The sequence below is a fragment of the Oncorhynchus tshawytscha genome, linkage group LG33 (assembly GCF_018296145.1).
Source record: "Oncorhynchus tshawytscha isolate Ot180627B linkage group LG33, Otsh_v2.0, whole genome shotgun sequence".
In the NCBI taxonomy this organism is placed as follows: domain Eukaryota; kingdom Metazoa; phylum Chordata; class Actinopteri; order Salmoniformes; family Salmonidae; genus Oncorhynchus; species Oncorhynchus tshawytscha.
Genome location: NC_056461.1, coordinates 9,479,416 through 9,501,129, shown reverse-complemented (window position 1 = coordinate 9,501,129; position 21,714 = coordinate 9,479,416). Strand labels below are relative to the sequence as shown.

At 44.1% G+C, this 21,714-nt stretch overlaps 2 protein-coding genes across 6 annotated transcripts in view; both read left to right on the top strand.

The window, feature by feature from the left end:
* The window catches only part of LOC112231497 (electrogenic sodium bicarbonate cotransporter 4-like), a 37,462-nt gene extending 24,642 nt beyond the window's left edge, over window positions 1-12,820 (top strand). For all 5 annotated transcript variants that reach the window (XM_042311567.1, XM_042311563.1, XM_042311564.1 and 2 more), the window contains 7 exons: window positions 332-510; window positions 642-714; window positions 803-871; window positions 2,577-2,750; window positions 10,245-10,415; window positions 10,922-11,028; window positions 11,249-12,820. In XM_042311567.1, coding sequence (XP_042167501.1) covers window positions 332-510; window positions 642-714; window positions 803-871; window positions 2,577-2,750; window positions 10,245-10,415; window positions 10,922-11,026 — 771 coding nt within the window. In that variant the 3' untranslated portion in view covers window positions 11,027-11,028; window positions 11,249-12,820. The remainder of the gene's footprint in view (window positions 1-331; window positions 511-641; window positions 715-802; window positions 872-2,576; window positions 2,751-10,244; window positions 10,416-10,921; window positions 11,029-11,248) is intronic.
* Window positions 12,821-14,273: 1,453 nt separating this feature from the next.
* On the top strand, window positions 14,274-21,637 carry LOC112230868 (vacuolar protein sorting-associated protein 37B). Its single transcript, XM_024397201.2, has 4 exons — window positions 14,274-14,474; window positions 17,721-17,892; window positions 18,907-18,989; window positions 20,194-21,637. Exons 1-4 carry the CDS (start codon window positions 14,361-14,363, stop codon window positions 20,560-20,562), a joined length of 738 nt encoding a protein of 245 aa, XP_024252969.1. The 5' UTR covers window positions 14,274-14,360; the 3' UTR covers window positions 20,563-21,637.
* The last annotated feature ends 77 nt before the right edge of the window (window positions 21,638-21,714 follow it).

Here is a 21,714-nt window from a genome sequence, read left to right as displayed (position 1 = left end):
CTCCTCCTCCTTCTCTCCGTTCCCCTCCTTCTCTCGCCGTTCCCCTCCTTCTCTCTCGTCTCCCCTCCTTCTTCTCTCGCCGCTCCCTCCTTCTTCTCTCGCCGCTCCCCTCCTTCTCTCTCCGCTGCCCTCCTTCTTTTCGCTCCTCCCCTCCTTCTCTCTCCGCTCCCCTCCTTCTCTCTCCGCTGCCCTCCTTCCCTCCTCCTCCTCCTTCGCCTCCGCTCCCCTCCTTCTCTATCCGCTCCCCTCCTCTCTCCTCCCTCTCCTCCTTCTCTCTCCGCTCCCCATTTCCCTCCCCTCCTTCTCCCTCCCCTCCTTCTTCCTCCAACAGAAAGGTTGTGGGTACCATCTGGACCTGTTCTGGGTGGGTATTCTGATGGCAGTGTGTTCCTTCCTGGGCCTGCCCTGGTACGTGGCTGCAACTGTCATCTCCATCGCCCACATCGACTCTCTGAAGATGGAGAGTGAGTCCAGCGCCCCAGGAGAGCAGCCCCAGTTCCTGGGAGTCAGGTAGGGAGGGATACGGGGTTTGTATGAGTGAGGAGAGATATAGTGGGTGTGGGTGACAGGGTGAGTGTGTTAGAGGTTGACAGTGATGTTTGTTCTAACTCTGTGTGTGTGTGTGTATGTGTGTTTTACAGGGAGCAGAGGTTGACGGGTATTCTGGTGTTTGTCTTAACTGGAGTTTCCATCTTCCTAGCTCCTGTCCTTCAGGTGAGTCAGTGAGAGAATGGGCCTCCACATCACAAAGTGGGTAGTGTTATGGAGGATTGTGTTAACCTGTATATTGTGTTTCCCCCAGTACATCCCCATGCCTGTTCTCTACGGTGTCTTCCTCTACATGGGAGTAGCCTCACTCGCAGGAATACAGGTACATTTGTGTGTGTGTATGTGCACTCGTATGCGTGTCTGTCTGTCTGTGTGTGTATGTACAGTGCCTTGCGAAAGTATTCGGCCCCCTTGAACTTTGCGACCTTTTGCCACATTTCAGGCTTCAACATTTCAGGCTTTAAAGATATAAAACTGTATTTTCAAATCAAAAACTGAAAAATTGGGCGTGCAAAATTATTCAGACCCTTTACTTTCAGTGCAGCAAACTCTCTCCAGAAGTTCAGTGAGGATCTCTGAATGATCCAATGTTGACCTAAATGACTAATGATGATAAATACAATCCACCTGTGTGTAATCAGGTCTCCGTATAAATGCACCTGCACTGTGATAGTCTCAGAGGTCCGTTAAAAGCGCAGAGAGCATCATGAAGAACAAGGAACACACCAGGCAGGTCCGAGATACTGTTTTGAAGAAGTTTAAAGCCGGATTTGGATACAAAAAGATTTCCCAAGCTTTAAACATCCCAAGGAGCACTGTGCAAGCGATAATATTGAAATGGAAGGAGTATCAGACCACTGCAAATCTACCAAGACCTGGCCGTCCCTCTAAACTTTCAGCTCATACAAGGAGAAGACTGATCAGAGATGCAGCCAAGAGGCCCATGATCACTCTGGATGAACTGCAGAGATCTACAGCTGAGGTGGGAGACTCTGTCCATAGGACAACAATCAGTCGTATATTGCACAAATCTGGCCTTTATGGAAGAGTGGCAAGAAGAAAGCCATTTCTTAAAGATATCCATAAAAAGTGCCATTTAAAGTTTGCCACAAGCCACCTGGGAGACACACCAAACATGTGGAAGAAGGTGCTCTGGTCAGATGAAACCAAAATTGAAATTTTGGCAACAATGCAAAACGTTATGTTTGGCATAAAAGCAACACAGCTCATCACCCTGAACACACCATCCCCACTGTCAAACATGGTGGTGGCAGCATCATGGTTTGGGCCTGCTTTTCTTCAGCAGGGACAGGGAAGATGGTTAAAATTGATGGGAAGATGGATGGAGCCAAATACAGGACCATTCTGGAAGAAAACCTGATGGAGTCTGCAAAAGACCTGAGATTGGGATGGAGATTTGTCTTCCAACAAGACAATGATCCAAAACATAAAGCAAAATCCACAATGGAATGGTTCAAAAATAAACATATCCAGGTGTTAGAATGGCCAAGTCAAAGTCCAGACCTGAATCCAATCGAGAATCTGTGGAAAGAACTGAAAACTGCTGTTCACAAATGCTCTCCATCCAACCTCACTGAGCTCGAGCTGTTTTGCAAGGAGGAATGGGAAAAAATGTCAGTCTCTCGATGTGCAAAACTGATAGAGACATACCCCAAGCGACTTACAGCTGTAATCGCAGCAAAAGGTAGCGCTACAAAGTATTAACTTAAGGGGGCTGAATAATTTTGCACGCCCAATTTTTCAGTTTTTGATTTGTTAAAAAAGTTTGAAATATCCAATAAATGTCGTTCCACTTCATGATTGTGTCCCACTTGTTGTTGATTCTTCACAAAAAAATACAGTTTTATATCTTTATGTTTGAAGCCTGAAATGTGGCAAAAGGTCGCAAAGTTCAAGGGGGTTGAATACTTTCGCAAGGCACTGTATGTATGTGTCTGCACGCACACACACGTTTATGTGTGTGTGTGTGTGTGTGTGTACTCACCCACCTCCTCTCTCCCTCCTAGTTCTGGGAGCGTATCAAGCTGTACCTGATGCCAGCCAAGCACCAGCCAGACTTCTCCTTCCTGCGTCACGTTCCTCTGAGGAGAGTCCATCTCTTCACCCTGGTCCAGATTATCTGTCTGGCTGTCCTCTGGACCCTCAAGTCTACCGTAGCGGCCATCATCTTCCCTGTCATGGTGATCGCTCTGTGTGTGTGTCTGCGTTGGAGGGGTAGTGTCGTGTGCAATACCAGCGACAACCTGAAGTCAATATTAAATGAGTCATTCTTTATTATCAGCAAGCTGGAGAGGTTCCAACAAACTGAATGCAGCATAACACACGTCGGTCGGGAGAGTCCCATTAGTTCTCCAATATACTGCTTACACAGACAGGTTATATTTGCATGATTTACATGATTCATTATTCATAACGAATTCATCATTAACGTTTGCTTCATGCATGCGACCGACCAATACCTCATGAGGCTTCTTCTCTCCAAGCTGAGACCTTGAAACTGAGATATCCCTTGGTTCTGGGCGTGCTGCCAAATTGCTTAGACGGATGGTGAGGATTCCTCCCAGGCACGATCAATCAGTCATTTGTATGACCCCAGTCAAATTGGTTATTAGAAACAAGCATAATGTTCCTTCACCGTCCTCTCCATGGCAATCCGTAATTAGTACCGGGAGTTGTGGTCTTCACCTCTACAAGGCAATTAGTGTTAGTACTTCAGTCTACGCTGTTCTCTCAGCGGCGGTCTCATCGCCAAACTAAGACACTGAAACAAAGGCGCTTCGAACGAGTTGTTCTGCTGAGTTGTTTGAGGAAGGAAAGAGAGGAAGACTCCACACCACTCTCTCATTGGACTATCTTACCTAGTTATTTTCAGATGATTCCATTTGGCTCTTTTGTAGCTTTGGCAACTATGTGTGTGTGTTTCTATACCTGTTCCCTCCTCTACCTGGAGGCTTTACCTGGAGGCTTTACCTGGAGGCTTTACAGACCTTTTGATTTAGTGTACCCTGCGCACACAACCCATGTGAAATTCCTGGTCTCTGGCAGCGTTTGGAACTGCCGATCTGTGGTCAAGACCGCTGAGTACATCTCAGCCTATGCTGCCCTTCAGTCCCTTGACTTGGCCCTGACGGAGACATGGATCACACCAGAGAAAGCTGCTACTCCAGCCGCTCTCTCTTCATCTGACTTGGTTTTCTCTCATAGTCCGAGAGCATCTGGTCGTGGTGGTGGTGGCCACGGGCTACGAATTCCTCCTAAGTGGAGATTTTCTCTTTTCTCCCGCACACCTGTCCATCTCCTCCTTTAAATTCCATGCTGTCACTTGTCCACTCAAGCTTAACATTGTTGCTATCTATCACCCACCAGGTCCCCTAAGAGTTCTTCAATGAGCTCGGTGAGCTCATTTCCTGACGATGGCTCACCGCTCTTCGTACTCGGCGACGTCAACCTCCCTACGTCTGCCCTTCAATGAATTTCTCTAACTCTTTCTTCCCTCTCCTTGCCGCTTTTGACCTGACCCGTTCCCAGTCTCTTCCCACTCACAAGGCAGGCAATAGGCTTGACCTCATCTTTAATGGAGGCTGTTCGCCTATTAATCTCATTGCAACCCCCCCTCCAAGTCTCTGATCACTACTGTGTTTCCTTTTCTGTCTCCCTCTCCTCCAACAGCCACTCAGCCCCTACCCAGACGGTCATGCGCGGTCGCAGTCTTCACTCCCTCTCTCCCACTATTCTCATCCTATTATCTCTCACTTCTGCTTAATCCTTCTCCCCCCTCTGTATCTGAATTCTTCCTCTTCAATCCTACTCTCCTCCCTTTCCACATCCTATGACTTGCTCTGTCCCCCTTTTCTCCCGGCCGGCTCGGGCCTCCCTCCGAGTAACTCATTGCATTCTTAAAGAAGAGGGCTGCGGGAAGCTGAGCGGAAATGGAGGGAAACTAAACTTCCGGAGGACCTATCATCCTTTCACTTCCTCATCTCTATCTTCTCGTCCTCTGTATCTGCTGCTAAAACCACTTTCTGTCACTCTAACCCTAGGAAACTATTTTCGACTTTCTCCTTAATCCCCCCCCTTCTACGAAGACGACTTGGTCAACCAAGAAGGTTAGCGACAGCCGCTCCTCATTCACTCAGCCTACAGAGTCCATTGGTCCCACTCACACAAAACTACCCTACGCCTTTCTCCCCTCTCTCTTCAGATAAAATCTTGCAACTACTGAGGTTCGGCCACCCAACAACCTGCCCGCTCGACCCCATCCCTTCCTCCCTTCTCCAGACCATCTCTGGAGACCTCCCATTTCTCACTGCCCTCATCAACTCCTCCCTGACCATCCCCTCTGACTTCAAACTGGCCAGAGTCGCTCCCCTCCACAAGAAATCAGCACTCGGTCCCTCCGACATAAAAATAATACAGACCAGTATCCCTTCGTTCTTTCATTTTCAAAACACTTGAGCATGCTGTCTCTAACCAACTCTCTCGCTATCTCTCAGAACGATCTTCTTGACCCTAACCCGTCAGGCTTCAAGACGGTTCACTCAACTAAGACTGCTCCTCTCTGTGTCAGAGGCTCTCCGCACTGCCAACGCTGACTCTCTCTCCTCTGTTCTCATCCTCCGAGATGTATCCACTGCCTTCAAAACAGTGAACCATTAGATCCTCCTCTCCACCCTCTCAGGGATGGGCATCTCAGGCTTTTCACACTCTTGAATTGCATCCTACCTGGCACGCCGCTCCTACCAATTGGCGACACGCATCTCTGTGTGCCTGGCAGATATCTCAGATTGAATGTCGGCCCACCACCTCAGGCTCAACCTCGAAAAGACGGAGCTGCCTTTCCTCCCGGGGTAGGGCTGCCCACTCCCAAGACCTCTCCATCATAGTTGACAATTCCACAATGTCCCCCTCCCAGAGTGCAAAGAACCTTCGGCGTGACCCTGGAAAACACCATGCCGTTCTTTGCCAACATCAAAACAGTGACTCAATGACGCAGGTTCATGCTCTACAATATCCGTAGCATACGGCCCTGCCTCACACAGGAAGCGGTGCAGGTTCTAATCTAGGCACTTGTCATCTCCCGTCGGGACTACAACTCGCTGTTGGCTCGGCTCCCCACTTGTACCATCAAACCCTTGCAACGTATTCAGAATGCTGCAGCCCGCCTGGTGTTCAACCTTCCCCAAATTCTCATCCTGCTCCTCTGCACATTCCACTGGCTTTCAGTCGAAGCTAACATCCACTACAAGACCATGATTACATGCCTATGGCGCAGCAAGAGGAACAGCCCCTCCCTACCTTCAGGCTATGCTCAAACCCTACACCCCAAAACCCAAGTACTATGTTCTGTCAGCTCTGGTCTCTTGGCCCTCCCACTCCTACGAGAGGGCAGCTCCCACTCAGCCCAGTCCACGCTCTTTTCTGTCCTGTCACCCTAATAGTGGAACCAGCTTCCCCCTGAAGCTAGGACAGCAGAGTCAAATCAAATCAAATTTGATTTGTCACATACACATGGTTAGCAGATATTAATGTGATTGTGGCGAAATGCTTGTGCTTCTAGTTCCGACCATGCAGTAATATCTAACAAGTAATCTAACCTAACAATTTCACAACAACTACCTTATACACACACAAGTGTAAAGGAATGAATACGAATATGTACATAAAAATATATGAATGAGTGATGGCCAAACGGCATAGGCAAGATGCAGTAGATGGTGTAGAGTACAGTATATACATATATGAGATGAGTAATGTAGGGTATGAAAACATCATATAAAGTGGCATTGTTTAAAGTGGCTAGTGATACATTTATTACATCAATTTTTCCATTATTAAAGTGGCTAGAGTTGAGTCAGTATGTTGGCAGCAGCCACTCAATGTTAGTGATGGCTGTTTAACAGTCTGATGGCCTTGAGATAGAAGCTGTTTTTCAGTCTCTCGGTCCACGCTTTGATGCACCTGTACTGACCTCGCCTTCTGGATGATAGCGGGGTGAACAGGCAGTGGCTCAGGTGGTTGTTGTCCTTGATAATCTTTTTGACCTTTCTGTGACATTGGGTGGTGTAGGTGTCCTGGGGGGCAGGTAGTTTGCCCCCGGTGATGCGTTGTGCAGACCTCACTACCCTCTGGAGAGCCTTACGGTTATGGGCGTGTGGGAACAGCAGACTGGGATCAGGATTGATTGAATATGTCCGTAAACACACCAGCCAGCTGGTCTGTGCATGCTCTGAGGATGCGGCCGGGGATGCCATCTGGGCCTGCAGCCCTGCAAGGGTTAACACGTTTAACCTCTCTGGGATATGTGGGAGGGTAGCGTCCCACCTCGCCAACAGCCAGTGAAAGTGCAGGGCGCCAAATTCAAAACAACAAAAATCTCATAATTAAAATTCCTCCAGCATACAGGTGTTTTACACCATTTTAAAGATACAATTCTCATTAATCTAGCCACAGTGTATGATTTCAAAAAGGCTTTACAGCGAAAGCACCACAAATGATTATGTTAGGTCACCACCAAGTCACAGAAAAACACAGCCATTTTTCCAGCCAAAGAGAGTCACAAAAAGCACAAATGGAGATAAAATGAATCACTAACCTTTGATGATCTTCATCAGATGACACTCATAGGACTTCATGTTACACAAAACATGTATGTTTTGTTCGCTAAAGTGCATATTTATATAATAAAATCTCATTTTACATTGCCGCGTTACGTTCAGTAGTTCTAAAACATGCGGTGATTGTGCAGAGAGCCACATTAATTTACAGAAACACTCATTATAAATGTTGATGAAAATACAAGTGTTATACATGGAATTAGAGATATGGATATGTGGGAAGCTAGCGTCCCACCTGACCAAAAGCCAGGGAAATGCAGAGCTCCAAATTCAAATAAATTGCGAAAAATCAAACTTTCATTAAATCACACATGCAAGATAGCAAATTAAAGGTACACTTGTTGTGAATCCAGCCAACATGTCAGATTTCAAAAAGTCTTTTCGGCGAAAGCAAACGATGCTATTATCTGAGGATAGCACCTCCGTAAACAAAGAGAGAAAAGTATATTTCAACCCTGCAGGCGTGACACAAAACGCAGAAATAAAAATATAATTCATACCTTACCTTTGACGAGCTTCTTTTGTTGGCACTCCAATATGTCCCTTAAACATCACAAATGGTCCTTTTGTTCGATTAATTCCGTCGATATATTTCCAAAATGTCCATTTATTTGGCGTGTTTGATCCAGAAAAACATTGATTCCAACTTGCCCAATGTGACTACAAAATATCTCAAAAGTTACCTGTAAACTTTGCCAAAACATTTCAAACTACTTTTGTAATACAACTTTAGGTATTTTTTAACGTAAATAATCAATAAATAATTGAATAATTGAAGACGGGATTATCTGTGTTCAATACAGGAGGAAAACAAACTGTAGCTAGCTTTCTTGTCACACGCCTCTATCTAACAGTACACTTCAAGTGACCCTCGTTCAAGATAGCCATACTTCTTCATTACACAAAGGAAAATCTCAACCAATTTCTAAAGACTGTTGACATCCAGTGGAAGCGATAGGAACTGCAAGAAGGTCCCTTGGACATCTGGATTCCCAATGAAAACCCATTGAAAAGAGAGTGACCTCAAAAATAAAAATCTGAATGGTTTGTCCTTGGGGTTTCGCCTGCTAAATAAGTTATGTTATACTCACAGACATGATTCAAACAGTTTTAGAAACTTCAGAGTGTTTTCTATCCAAATCTACTAATAATTTGCATATCTTATCTTCTGAGGATGAGTAGCAGGCAGTTGAATTTGGGAATGCATTTCATCCGGATGTGAAAATACTGCCCCGTCACCAAGAAGTTAATGCAACTGCTGTGTCAGATTTTTAAAAAACATTACGGAAAATGCAAACCATGCAATAATCTGAGTACAGCGTTCAGACAACAAAGCAGCTAAAAAGATATCCGCCATATTGTGTAGTCAACATTAGTCAGAAATAGCATCATAAATATTCACTTACCTTTGATGATCTTCATCAGATTGCACTCCCAGGAATCCCAGTTCCACAATAAATGTTTGATTTGTTCGATAAATTATGAACTTTATGTCCGAATAGCTTCTTTTGTTAGGGCGTTTGGTAAACAAATCCAAACGCGCGTTCAAGTCCAGCCGAACATCATACGAAAAGTTAAAAAAGTTATATTACTGGTCGTAGAAACTTGTCAAACTAAGTATAGAATCAATCTTTAGGATGTTTTGTGTCATAAATCTTCAATAATGTTCCAACCGGAGAATTCCATTGTCTGTAGAAAAGCAATTGAACGAGAGCTAACTCTCTCGTGACCGCGCCTCACGAGCCTGTGGCACTCTGCCAGACACCTGGCTCAATCCCCTCTCATTCGCCCCCACTTCACAGTAGAAGCCTCAAACAAAGTTCTAAAGACTGTTGACGTCTAGGGGAAGCCTTGGGAAGTGCAATATGACCCCATTTACACTGTATATTGGAATGGCAAAGAGTTGAAAAACTACAAACTTCAGAATTCCCACTTCCTGGTTGGATTTTTCTCAGGTTTTCGCCTGCCATATAAGTTCTGTTATACTCACAGACATCATTCAAACAGTTTTAGAAACGTCAGAGTGTTTTCTATCCAATACTACTAATAATATACATATATTCGCATTTGGGACAGAGTAGCAGGCAGTTTACTCTGGGCACCTTATTCATCCAAGCTACTCAATACTGCCCCCCTTTCACCAAGAAGTTAAATGTTTTACTCACATTGGCTACAGTGTAGGAGAGCCTGCAGGTTTTGGTAGCAGGCTGTAGCACTGTATTGTCTTCAAAGCGAGCAAAGAAGTTGTTTAGTCTGTCTGGGAGCAAGCCATCCTGGTCCGCAACGGGGCTGGTTTTTCTTTTGTAGTCCGTAATTGACTGTAGACCCTGCCAGATACCTCTCGTGTCTGAGCCATTAAATTGCGAATCCACTTTGTCTCTAGACTGACGCTTAGCTTGTTTGATTGCCTTGCAGAGGGAATAGCTACACTGTTTGTATTCGGTCATGTTTCTGGTCACCTTGCCCTGATTAAAAGCAGTGGTCCCTGCCCATCTTCCGAAAACCTCCAAAACCCTGCTTCTACAAAGAGTATCTTAAATAATCCCACAGCATCCGCCCCCTTCACATCCCCTTCTCACGCCAGACCTGATAGCTACTTTATTGTACTTACTATGACTGTGATACAGTATGTGGTTGTCCCACCTAGCTATCTTAAGATGAATGCACTAACTATAAGTCGCTCTGGATAGAAACGTCTGCTAAATTAGGAAAATGTCAATGTAAAAAAACATTCCTTACCCCGGGATACTTCAACTGGTGACTATCCGGAAGAATAAAATAAAGGCGCGCTCTGCTTGCCGCATAAATCTGACAGATTTATTGACGGGATCAGTAATCAGATTTATGCAGCAAGCAGAGTGCTCCTTTTTTTATTCTCCCGGGATAGAGTACTGGTGGGAGGATCCTGGGGTAAGGAATGTTTTGGGGATTTTCCAAATCCCACCTTTTACGTTTAAGCTGGGCTGAAGCGCGTTTGGTTATACCTTCTTTCCTATTGGAAATGTGAGCCGGTGCATAGATTGATGGGGATACGTACCCTTTTCTTTTCTCGATGTGTAGATCCTGGGTCTGATGGTGGTGCGTAAGATGATGGACCTGATGTTCTCTCAACACGACCTGGCCTGGCTGGATGACATCCTGCCGGAGAAAGACAAGAAGAAGGAGAAGGATGGGAAGAAAAAGAAAGACCACAAAAGGACCAAAGCAGCAGAGCCGGAGAGCGACGAGGAGGTGAGAGACGAGGACTAGCAGACACACACACACACAGTGCCAGAATGGCAGTGGGAGTAGGATGTAATGGCGGTGTGGTGTGTAGGAGTGGCTCATCTGTTTTGTTGAGTGTTTTATATCGATGTGTGTTGTTCCTCGGATTGTTATCTCTGACTAATACCATTCTCTTTTCTCTGTCCCACAGTGTTGCTGAAAAGGCACTGTATAACACTTACTATTGCCTGTTTGTCTGCCTCGATGTTGGTTGGTCTGCCTTTGTGTGTGTGGGTGTGTCTTGATGTCTTTCTCCCTCCCACTTTTACCTGCATGGTTCAATCCTGTCTTTTGTAGTAGAATCGGTCCGTTTTGCTTAGATTTAAGCATGCAGTGTGTGTGTGTGTGTGTGTGTGTGTGTGTGTGTGTGTGTGTATTTGGGGCATCATCCCTCACGTCTCTGTTAAGCCACTCCTCTGTCAGTTCCTCCTGCATGCTGATAGTTTCCCCCCTGTTTCCCCCCTCTGCCACAGCCCAAGAGTCCCCTCCCTCCTCCAGTGAAGATACCCATGGACACCATAGACCTGCCTTCAGCACCTGACCCCTCTGTAACCCCACCCACCCAGCCCCCCGTCTGACTGTGAGTAAACCTCTCTTTTGAGGGACCCAATGAATGTGGACTGTTGTATGTATTACTGTGATGTCATTATTGTGCGACAGATGGAGCACATAATACTGTGATGTTACTGATGTATGTTATGAGACACTGAAGGTTTTATATATATTTTTGTCTTCCCTCACCAATTCATACCTCTGCCATTCAACCCTGTGTGTGTGTGTGTGTGTGTGTGTGTGTACAGGAGAAGAATGTTTACACTAGTGTAAATCCAGATGGAAGTCACCGGATGCATCCCCCCGGCCCTGACGCACACACACCGACTGGGGACTACACTGCCAGAATGTCCACACCTATGACTACTGACACACACACATGTAAAAACACACACGCACGCATACATCCACTTACTACTGCCAGCTAGACTACTGACAACTACTGTATAATCCCATGCACAGCTAATAACTATTAGCAAACATCCATTTACTATTAGCATTCTTTACCACTGTTTTTACTTTAAAAATAAAAAAGTAATACACATTGAATTTCATATAAATGTATACAAATATTCTATAAAATGTAGATATGATGTGATGTTTAACATGTAAACAAATGTCTATTACATTCAGCTGGATAGTAGTTAGTTATTATACTTTTAAACATTGTACAAATCACAGTACGGTCTGGGAGACATACCCAGACACATGAATCACACGCCGCTCTGAACCATAAGTCTACTGTCCGAGGCTGTTGGAGCATAGATCGCGGTGTGTGGACTGAGGTTTCTTTTCCCTCATCATATTCTCTGATCTCCAGCACCTGCTTAAAACCACTGGATGCTGTGTGTGTTTTTTCCTGCGCTATCCTTTGGCCCTACTGTAGTTTGTGAGGGCCGACTGACAGTCGTTTAGATACCAGAGCCCTTGCACCTGAAACCAATGCAGAAGTAGTTTTTTTGTGTGTGTTTGTTTTGATGTCTCCCGTGTGTAATTTATTCACTGTGTGTCATGTGGTTTGTAGCAGGAACCTCTTGTACTAATGTAACGACGACTCTGAAGGCACAGTTAGCAAAGGAAGGGCTATAATGTGACAGTAACCCAATATTATAATGCAGTGTTATTCTGCAAATTGACCACAAGAAGCCATCAGATTGCTATCAATTTGCATGCCCCCAGACCACTGTCTTTTTCCACTGGCACTGACTTTGCCGATAAATACTTTGTTGAGGGAAAATGTACTTGATACCATTGTGATGTGTTGTTGTCTCACCTACAGTAGTTATCTTAAGATGAACGAACTAAGTGTGAAACTATGTTTGTGCGTGCTCGTGAGACTGTGATTGTGTGAGCTCACGAGGGTGAGAGCGTGTGTGTGTGTGTGTAACCTGGGCTTGTTGCACCTGAATGTGCCTCCCTCAGAGTCCCTCTGCACCTGAAGATCTGCACCCCCCACACACACACAACCCTCACCCCACCAGCTGAATCCCAGGTGAGCCTTACCTACGGATCCTCATCACGCCCTCCTGTTCCCCCGTTCGCCATCCAGGTAGAGTCCGAGGAGACTGTCCTCTATTCAAGGTGTCACAACCTTTACCCCCGCATTAACCTCTGTCCTCCAAATGGATGCTATCTGACCTCTAAGACTCAACGAGGCCCGCAACAATACAAACACTCACACTCTTGTCACTATTACTTAGGCAACTAAATTGTACTGTAGGTTGACAGCACATACAGTGGGGAGAACAAGTATTTGATACACTGCCGATTTTGAAGGTTTTCCTACTTACAAAGCATGTAGAGGTCTGTAATTTTTATCATAGGTACAGTTCAACTGTGAGAGACGGAATCTAAAACAAAAATCCAGAAAATCACATTGTATGATTTTTAAGTAATTAATTTGCATTTTATTGCATGACATAAGTATTTGATCACCTACCAACCAGTAAGAATTCCGGCTCTCACAGACCTGTTAGTTTTTCTTTAAGAATCCCTCCTGTTCTCCACTCATTACCTGTATTAACTGCACCTGTTTGAACTTGTTACCTTTATAAAAGACACCTGTCCACACACTCAATCAAACAGACTCCAACCTCTCCACGATGGCCTCCGCAATAAAATGCAAATTAATTACTTAAAAATCATACAATGTGATTTTCTGGATTTTTGTTTTAGATTCCGTCTCAATTCTATGGCAACAGCTCTGGTGGACATTCCTGCAGTCAGCATGACAATTGCACGCTCTGTGAAAATGTGTTGTGTGATTAAACTGCACATTTTAGAGTGGCCTTTTATTGTCCCCAGCACAAGGTTAATCTGTGTAATGATCATGCTCTTTTGTCAGCTTCTTGATATGCCACACCTGTCAAGTTGATGGATTATCTTGGCAAAGGAGAAATGCTCACTCTAACAGCATAACAGCATCTAACATCTGTAAACGAATTTGTGCACAACATTTTTTACATGTTTTTTTTGTGTGGATGGAAAATTTCTCGGATATTTTATTTCAGCTCATGAAACGTTGGACAAACAATTTACATGTTGCATTTACATTTCTGTTCTGTGTGTGTGTGTGTCTCTGTCTCTCTCGCTCTCTCTCTCTCGCTCTCTTTTTTATATATAAATGTATTATAATAATGTTTTGGACATAAAATTAAAAGTAAATTTAAAAAATCATCTGAAAGTGATATTAATTTTAGATAATCTGTTACCAATTATTCCCACGCATAAATAGAGGCATATGTGATCGTATCCCAATGTAATGAAGGTTTGAAATGATTCTGTTTTTGTCAAATACTGTATCTGTTTGAGCTTCTTGTGGTCAATTTTCAGTGTACAAATGATGTATAACTATGTTCAACTACGTTCAAGAAAAAATCGAATCGCGGCTGAATGTAATTTGGAACCCCTGGTTTATAGCATTTATTCGTTTTTTTGTGTTCAGTGCATTCACCTTTATGAGTGTATGTGTATACATTTCAGAGTATATTTACTTTGCATTGTAAAGATTTACAAACACGTGTTAATAAAATGGTATGCAAATATGCTACAGGCCTTGTCTGAATTTTGTGATTTTTTTTTATCCCTGAGAATTTATCCTTTAGCATGTAAACAACCTAATAACGTCATGGTCTTCTCAGATACATTTTTAAGGAACACAGAACTAGCATACAAGTAAAGATAATGTTTATTGAAAAAGTTGCCAGCTAACTACATCAGAAATTCCACAACCATTTTCATGATTCTTTGCTCCCTTCTGATTTGCCAGAAATCGTCCCTATTTCCGGTTTGTGATCCAAACACTTCTCTGTTCTGAGCCGAAACAACTGTAGCTAGACGGATCGATAGACAACAACCATCATGGGTGAAAAGGCAGAACTCACGGATAAATTCAGCTCATTCACAATGACTCAATTAAACGAGTTGCTTGAAGACGATGAAAAACTAAATGATATTGTCAAAGAAATGGACGAGGTAAGTTCCCATTGTGTTTCGCTAGCGTTAGCTATCCCTAGTAACGCTAACCAGAATCAAAACATCTAGCTAGCTGTGCACTTATGTATGTCGTCAGGCAGACCTGGCTTCATTCATAAATTCCTTCTGAATGCATTGAGCAAGCTCATCAACATCCACCTCTTTGCAGCACAAAGACATCAAGACACACTCACATTTACAAAGAAGCGTGCTCCTTGTACTGTACTCAACATTTGGCACAATATTTCTATTGTCGAATCACTTTCGACAATAACCCTGTTTGTGTACATATAGCAGGTCACAAATGGTATTGCGGCATTGTCATTAAGGCACAAATGCAATCTGATGCCCACTTTTACAGAAGTAATGGACCCACCCGCGTTTAGGAACTGAACAGATTTGAGGGGACCTGGTCCCTGATCTGTCTTATGGTACCTAGTAGTGGTGGTATTTGATCCTATTATATGCTAAGGGAACACACAAGACAACCGGCCATCAGCTCTCTGGAAGGTGCGACATCTGTGAAAAGTTGGGAGAGGTTTTCCTATTGAGTAACCTAGGTGGAGCACACCTCTTTAGTCATCATTTTTGACACATTTAGCACACAGAGCACAGCAGGTTCATACGCAGATATGTTACGAATATAAACACCTAGGGCTGGGCTGTATACCGGTATTGATGCACGGATCGGTTTGGGTTTTTACTTGACCCTCAATACCGGTATTTGAATGTTTGGTTTGTTAAATGTGAAAAGCAGTGTGTAACGTCCATTTTTATAGTTTACTTCGCTACTTGAGCCATCTATCTCCACTCTCTATGCCGCTTTCCCACACGGACCTAGCCACGCCCCCCTGTCACTCAAGGAGCGCATTTGATGTTCCTCAACCACCGGACACTTGCATTCAGTCTGCATGGTCAATGCAGCATATGCAACACTGTTGATGACAACGATGCGGTTGTCACGTTGCTTCTTAATATAAATACACTAGCATTCTATAATTACACTGTTATCTTGTGTTTCTTACATCTGCAAACAGCTAGTTTGTCTTTTGTTAGAAAGTTGTTCCTAAATCTTGTTAGCCGCTAATGCTAATCGCCAGCTAGCTATTAAATGTACTGAGTCAGAGCAAGCGTAATTAGCTATACAGCATGATAATACCAGTGCTGGTGTAGACCTAAATCAGCAAGTTGTTTTTGCAACAGTGTCTTCTAAATTAGAGGCAAACGCAAAGCAAGAATATGTTAGCTACATAAAGTAGCTAAGAGAACACATTCAATGTAGCCCCCCCCTTTTGTGCAAAAGAGCAGAAAAGTAAATAAATAAAAACAGTATGGGGATGAGGTAGGTAAATTGGGTGGGCTATTTACAGATGGACTATGTTTACCCCACCGATATACACACATTAGGTTGGAGAAGCTGGAGCAGAGGACGGATGTCAGTGTTTTCAAAAACTGTGTACAGCATTCTGCCACGATGTTGTTCATCATCTCTCCATCCCTAGCTAGCCTTGTGTAGTGTAGGTTTTGGGAAATCTGTCTTCTGGCTTCTTCATCTTCTGTATTTGTATATCCAGTAGACATGTACAGTACCAGTCAACCTTGGACACACCAACTCAATCAAGGGTTTTTCTTTATTTTCTACATTGTAGAATAATAGTGAAGACATCAAAACTATGAAATAACACATATGGCAGCACATATTAACCAAAAAAGTGTTAAACAAATCCAAATGTATTTTATATTATTCAAAGTAGCCACCCTTTACCTTGATGACAGCTTTGTGTAACAGTATAGACTTTACGTCCGTCCCCTCTCCCCGACCTGGGCGCGAACCAGGGACGCTCTGCGCACGTCAACAGTCACCCTCGAAGCATCGTTACCCATCGCTCCACAAAAGCCGTGGCCCTTGCAGAGCAAGGGGAACCACCACTTCAAGGTCTCAGAGCAAGTGACGTCACCGATTGAAACGCCACTAGCGCGCACCACTGCTAACTAGCTAGCCATTTCACATCGGCTACACTTGCACATTCTTGGCATTCTCTCAACCAGCTTCCTGAGGAATGCTTTTACAACCGTCTTAAAGGAGTTCCCACATATGCTGAGCACTTGATGACTGCTTTTCCTTCACCATCTTCTGTATCTACCTTGTCACAACGCAATTGATTGGCTCAAATGCATTAAGAAGGAAAGAAATTGCACAAATGAACATTTAAGGCACACCTGTTAATTGAAATGCATTCCACGTGACTACTTCATGAAGCTGGTTGAGAGAATCCCAAGAGTGTGCAAAGCTGTCATCAAGGCAAAGGGTGGCTACTTTTGAAGAATCTCAAATATAAAATATATTTTGATTTGTTTAACACTTTTTTTGGTTAATACATGATTTAATGTGTTATTTCATTGTTTTAATGTCTTCACTATTATTCTACAATGAAGAAAATAGTACAAATAAAGAAAAAAACGGAAACGATTAGGTGTGTCCAAACTTTTGACCGGTACTGTATGTGGCTGAATCAAGACTCCCCACCATGACACTGGTGGAAGATGCTAGTCCTTACCCACCAATGTTGAAATAGATTTACACAAACAACCTGTGAGCAGAGATGCAAATCTGTGGTTGTGGCTGCCTCTACGGCTGGAAGGCTGTCTAGTGCCTGCTACTCTGGCTTGATGCCAGCAAGGCACCATACTATCCCAACCATGTTATTTATGATTTAATTATAGCTTAGTTCATTAGTACTGATATCTTTACAATCCCCTTCACCAAAAACCTACACGCAGATTATAAATCCCTGTAATAGACACACGAGTCGTAGGCTACTATATCTGCATTGTATCGCTGCAGAAAGCAGAGCTCTGATCGCTCTGAGGGCAGTGAAATCAATACAGGACATACACAGTTTAAACACCGTCACTGATAGCCTGCTGAACTCTATAGTGAGCCGGTGCAGGGCTGGGGCCAAGCAAGGCTAAAACACAGCACTCAATAAAGGTATGGAGTAATCAGTGTCCTCCATAAGAATAGACTCATATTTAACCTCCAGCGGTTAGGCTCTAAGCTGACTTGTCCCTGACCTATAGGTCTACATACCACGGCGTGGAGGTCTGGGTGGGTCGATCTCTCTCTGTCTGCATGTATTGTGTTTAGTGCTACTGACCCCACCTTCCCTCTTGTCTCCTTATCTCCCTTTTACCTCTCTCCCTGTGTGTACGGTGTGTGTGTCTATGTCACTGTGTGTGTTATAGATGCGTGAGGTGCAGCAGGTGAAGGAGCTGACCCTAGGCAGTAACATCAGCCTGGCTGAACAGAACCTCCAGCTGCAGCCGAGACTGGACCTGCAGAAGAACCAGCTCACCGCACGCTACCGCCACCTACAGGAGCTCTACGACAACTACCAGCTACGCAAGTCCACACTTGGTAAGAGCCCTAAGCACGCTACCCAAGCAAGTCCACACTCTGTAAGAGCCCTAGCTAGTCCACAATTGGTAAGAGCTTTAGCTAGTGCACACTAGATAAGAACGCTAGCAAGTCCACATTCGATAAGAGCCCTAGCTAGTCCACATTACTAAGTCCACAGCGTGTACCAGTCTCTGTCTCTACATCTCAATCTGTGCACTCTTGCTCTCTGAAAGACTAGTCTTTCTCTCTCTGTGTCTGTGTTGGTAGCTGACTGTTTTCTACCAGCTACATGTCTGTCTGGTCTAGCCAGTTCAGTCAGTTGTCGTTCCAAGATACTGATCCTCTGTCATTCGGGTTGTCACAACATGGCCACGATAGAAAGGAGGGAAGCACACAGACTTTCTAAAATGGCTGTGACGATAGCAGTATCGCAGCGTTTTTTTCTTTCTTCCCCCATGTCAAAAATTCAAACACGAAGCAGGCCAAACTCTTTGGTCTTTTAAAAACCTGCTGTATGTAAAATATTGTGTGATTTTTTTTTTTTTTTTTTATAGTTTGGGAAATAAATAAATGTGACTCTGGATGACAACATAATGATGTTTGTTTCCAACATTAGGGCTGTTTTCCTAAAGAAGCTAAATCCGCTTCATGTTTTATCTTCTTTCCACAGTACTAACAAGCATCGTCCCGGCCCTACTTTCTAACCACAGTTTCCACCAGCAAACTAAGCCCTAACATTAACCCCTAAATCAACAACAGATCAGTGCTTGATCTTCAATACATTTTCTTTGTCCTTTCTAGCATGGCCATCTAGTGATCACTGTGTCAGTCAGCTGTTACCTGATACCCCTGGCTTTCCTGTACTCAATGCTGCTTTGCGTCCTTTGAATGGCCCTGCCAGCCAGCTACTGTAGTCCCGTCACATTCCAGCCCTGCCCCAGAAATCAGGTCACGACTTAGATTCAGGACAGTGATTCACTGTGTGGTGATCAGTGTTTGTTTTAGTGTTTTCTAACTGTTTCTCTCTCTCAGACCCTGGTACAGAGAACAGTTGTCTGGACATTCTGCTGGCTCTGCTGCAAGCTGAGGGAGCCAAGATAGAGGAAGAGACTGAGGTGAGACACACACAATAATACACTCACAATTACACTTATGCTACAATACACTCTCACAACTACACACGAACACAGATCAATACAGTCATGTACACACTCGGGGGTGAAAGTAGAATTCATTTCTTCCCGGTACAAAATCTCCTATATTTGCACGTGCACCAACATTTTTTTTTATGGGTCTAATCATAGAATTATGTATTTTATTTCATTTTTATTTAACCAGGTAGGCCAGTTGAGAACAAGTTCTCATTTACAACTGTGCCCTGGCCAAGATGAAGCAAAGCAGTGCGACACAAACAACAGTTACACATGGAATAAACAAACGTACAGTCAATAACACAATAGAAATATACAGTGTGTGCAAATGAAGTAAGGAGGTAAGGCAATAAATAGGTCAATAGTGGCAAACTAATTACAATTTAGCTATTGACACTGGAGTGATAGATGTGGGATGAGGATGCGCAAGTAGAAGTACTGGTGTGCAAAAGAGCAGAAAAACTAAAACAAATATGGGGATGAGGTAGGTAGTTGGTTGGGCTATTTACATATCGGCTGTGTACAGCTGCAGCGATCGGTAAGCTGCTCTGACAGTTTACCGATCTGATATAAAATCCATATTAATTCAATAGGATCTCTGTGGGCCTTGTCATTTCACTTTTAAAATGTATGACCTTTTATTGGGGCATAAACACAACCAGTCGTGGTTCTGTATCTGATTGTCAAACCATCACTTCAAAAGGGCTTTACTAGGCTACATGCACGTTCACACATTCCATTCTCCAAACAGTGGTGAATGGAACAAGACATGTTAAACAAAACACCAAAAAGTATAATGACATTTGGCGATTGTCCCTTCAGTCCGTGCATCGGCCACTCCTCTCTGCCTTGGCAAAATGTCAGTGTTTTCATTTAACCACTTTGGATTTTGGAGTGTAGGCTATACCACTTGTTTTCAAATCCATTTGCATTGTCCATGCCTCAGACATGCGGTAATGATAAAAAGGAGTGTAATAGCCTACAGTTTTCTTGACATTTTGTTTTAATTATTGTGATAGGTTCATGTTTTACCAGTATGGCATACCCTCACTATTTATTTTGCCCGGGATACCGTACAGCCTTATTTTCACCCCTGCGACACGTACAATAATACTCACTCCAAGGTATTTTGTGTTGACGTGTGTTTGCTTGTGCCGTCCCTGTGTAGAACATGGCAGACTCGTTCCTGGATGGAGAGCTGCCTCTCGACTGCTTTATCGACGACTACCAGCAGAGGCGCCATCTCGCTCACCTGCGCCGCGTCAAGATTGACAAACTCCGAGAGCTGGCGCTGAAGGGTCTCACTCGGCCCCCCCAGATTCCCTCCCAGCCCAGCCGACCCCAGGACCTCCCCTCTACCAATGGGGCCCCCTCCCCCCGAGCTGCCTCTTCTACCTCCCCTCAGCACAGCGGCCTACCCTATCCAGTCACCCCCTATCCCCCAATGCCTTTCCCCAGCTGCCCTTACATGCCCCAGCAACAGCCCATCTCCCCCTCTCCACACCTGCCCCCCAGGACTGGCTTCATCATGCAGTGAGGCAGTGTAAGTCTCCATAGAAACACCATGGATGACCTTCCCTACCTTTTGACCTGTGGCACACTGAAGGGTTGGTGACCTAACCAATTACAGCCCCTCTGTCAGTAACACTGAGGGAAATGTCCTCTGACCAGCTTCTCAGAGGCTCTCCGCTCTCACAGACGGACTCTATCCAGTGACTACAGCCTGGACGGTACATTAGGGGTTGGTTCTCTTAGTTTTATTCCAAGACTAACTTTGATTTAATCTTCTGAACACATAGCTAAACCTAACCATCTGTCTGACTGGTAGATATGCTATCAGCTATGGTAACTTGCAGTATAGATGTTTTTGTAAGCCAAAGGGCCCTCTGAAGGGTGTGCGCGCAGAGGTTGGTATCATAGTTAGCTCAAAAGTAGTCCTGGTCCATCAATGAACAGAACTATACAAATAGTATATTTTCATTTATATTCAAAATGTACTGCATGGCATCGTAAAGATTTTAAAATCAACTAATCGAGGAGTCTTGCTTGTAGGTTCTTTCCAGCTGGTTGGGAGGATGTGAGTCCAGGTGCGAAAAGGTCATAGAAGACTAGGAATGTACCGTGTTCTTAAGGAGATAAACATTTGGGGTGGATATGAATCTTAGAACACACTTGGTTAGTTTAATGGTTTTGTATACTGGTGTAAGTGAGAGTTCTCTCAACTGGAATTGATAATTGTATCATTTTTAGAGCAATAACCATGCAGCTGAAGTTGATGTCAGTTTGTCCAGGGTAGGGAGTGTTTGTATGCCAAATGGGCTGGGTGCTCTCCAGCCAGGCTATAGCACTCTTGGACTAGTATCAGTGATTGATCCTATGCACTACACCTAGCTGTAATCTGTACAGTGGGTTCTCAGTTGCACTAACAGAACAGCTCACCTCAAGTAGGGAAAGCATATAGGGGTTCAAATATGAACTATTTAAAGGTATTTTTAAAAGCCCCCCCCCCCAGTATGGTACCAGTTTTATACGCAATTAGGAACTAATGTAATGCTAGCAGACTGGTTGACATGCTCACTTTCCATAATAATCAATAAAATGGTTATAATTGATACTGTGTGCTCTGCCTAATGTCCCAGTGGTCTGTTCGTTGCCACCTACTAGACACCAAACATTAAGAACAGATGGT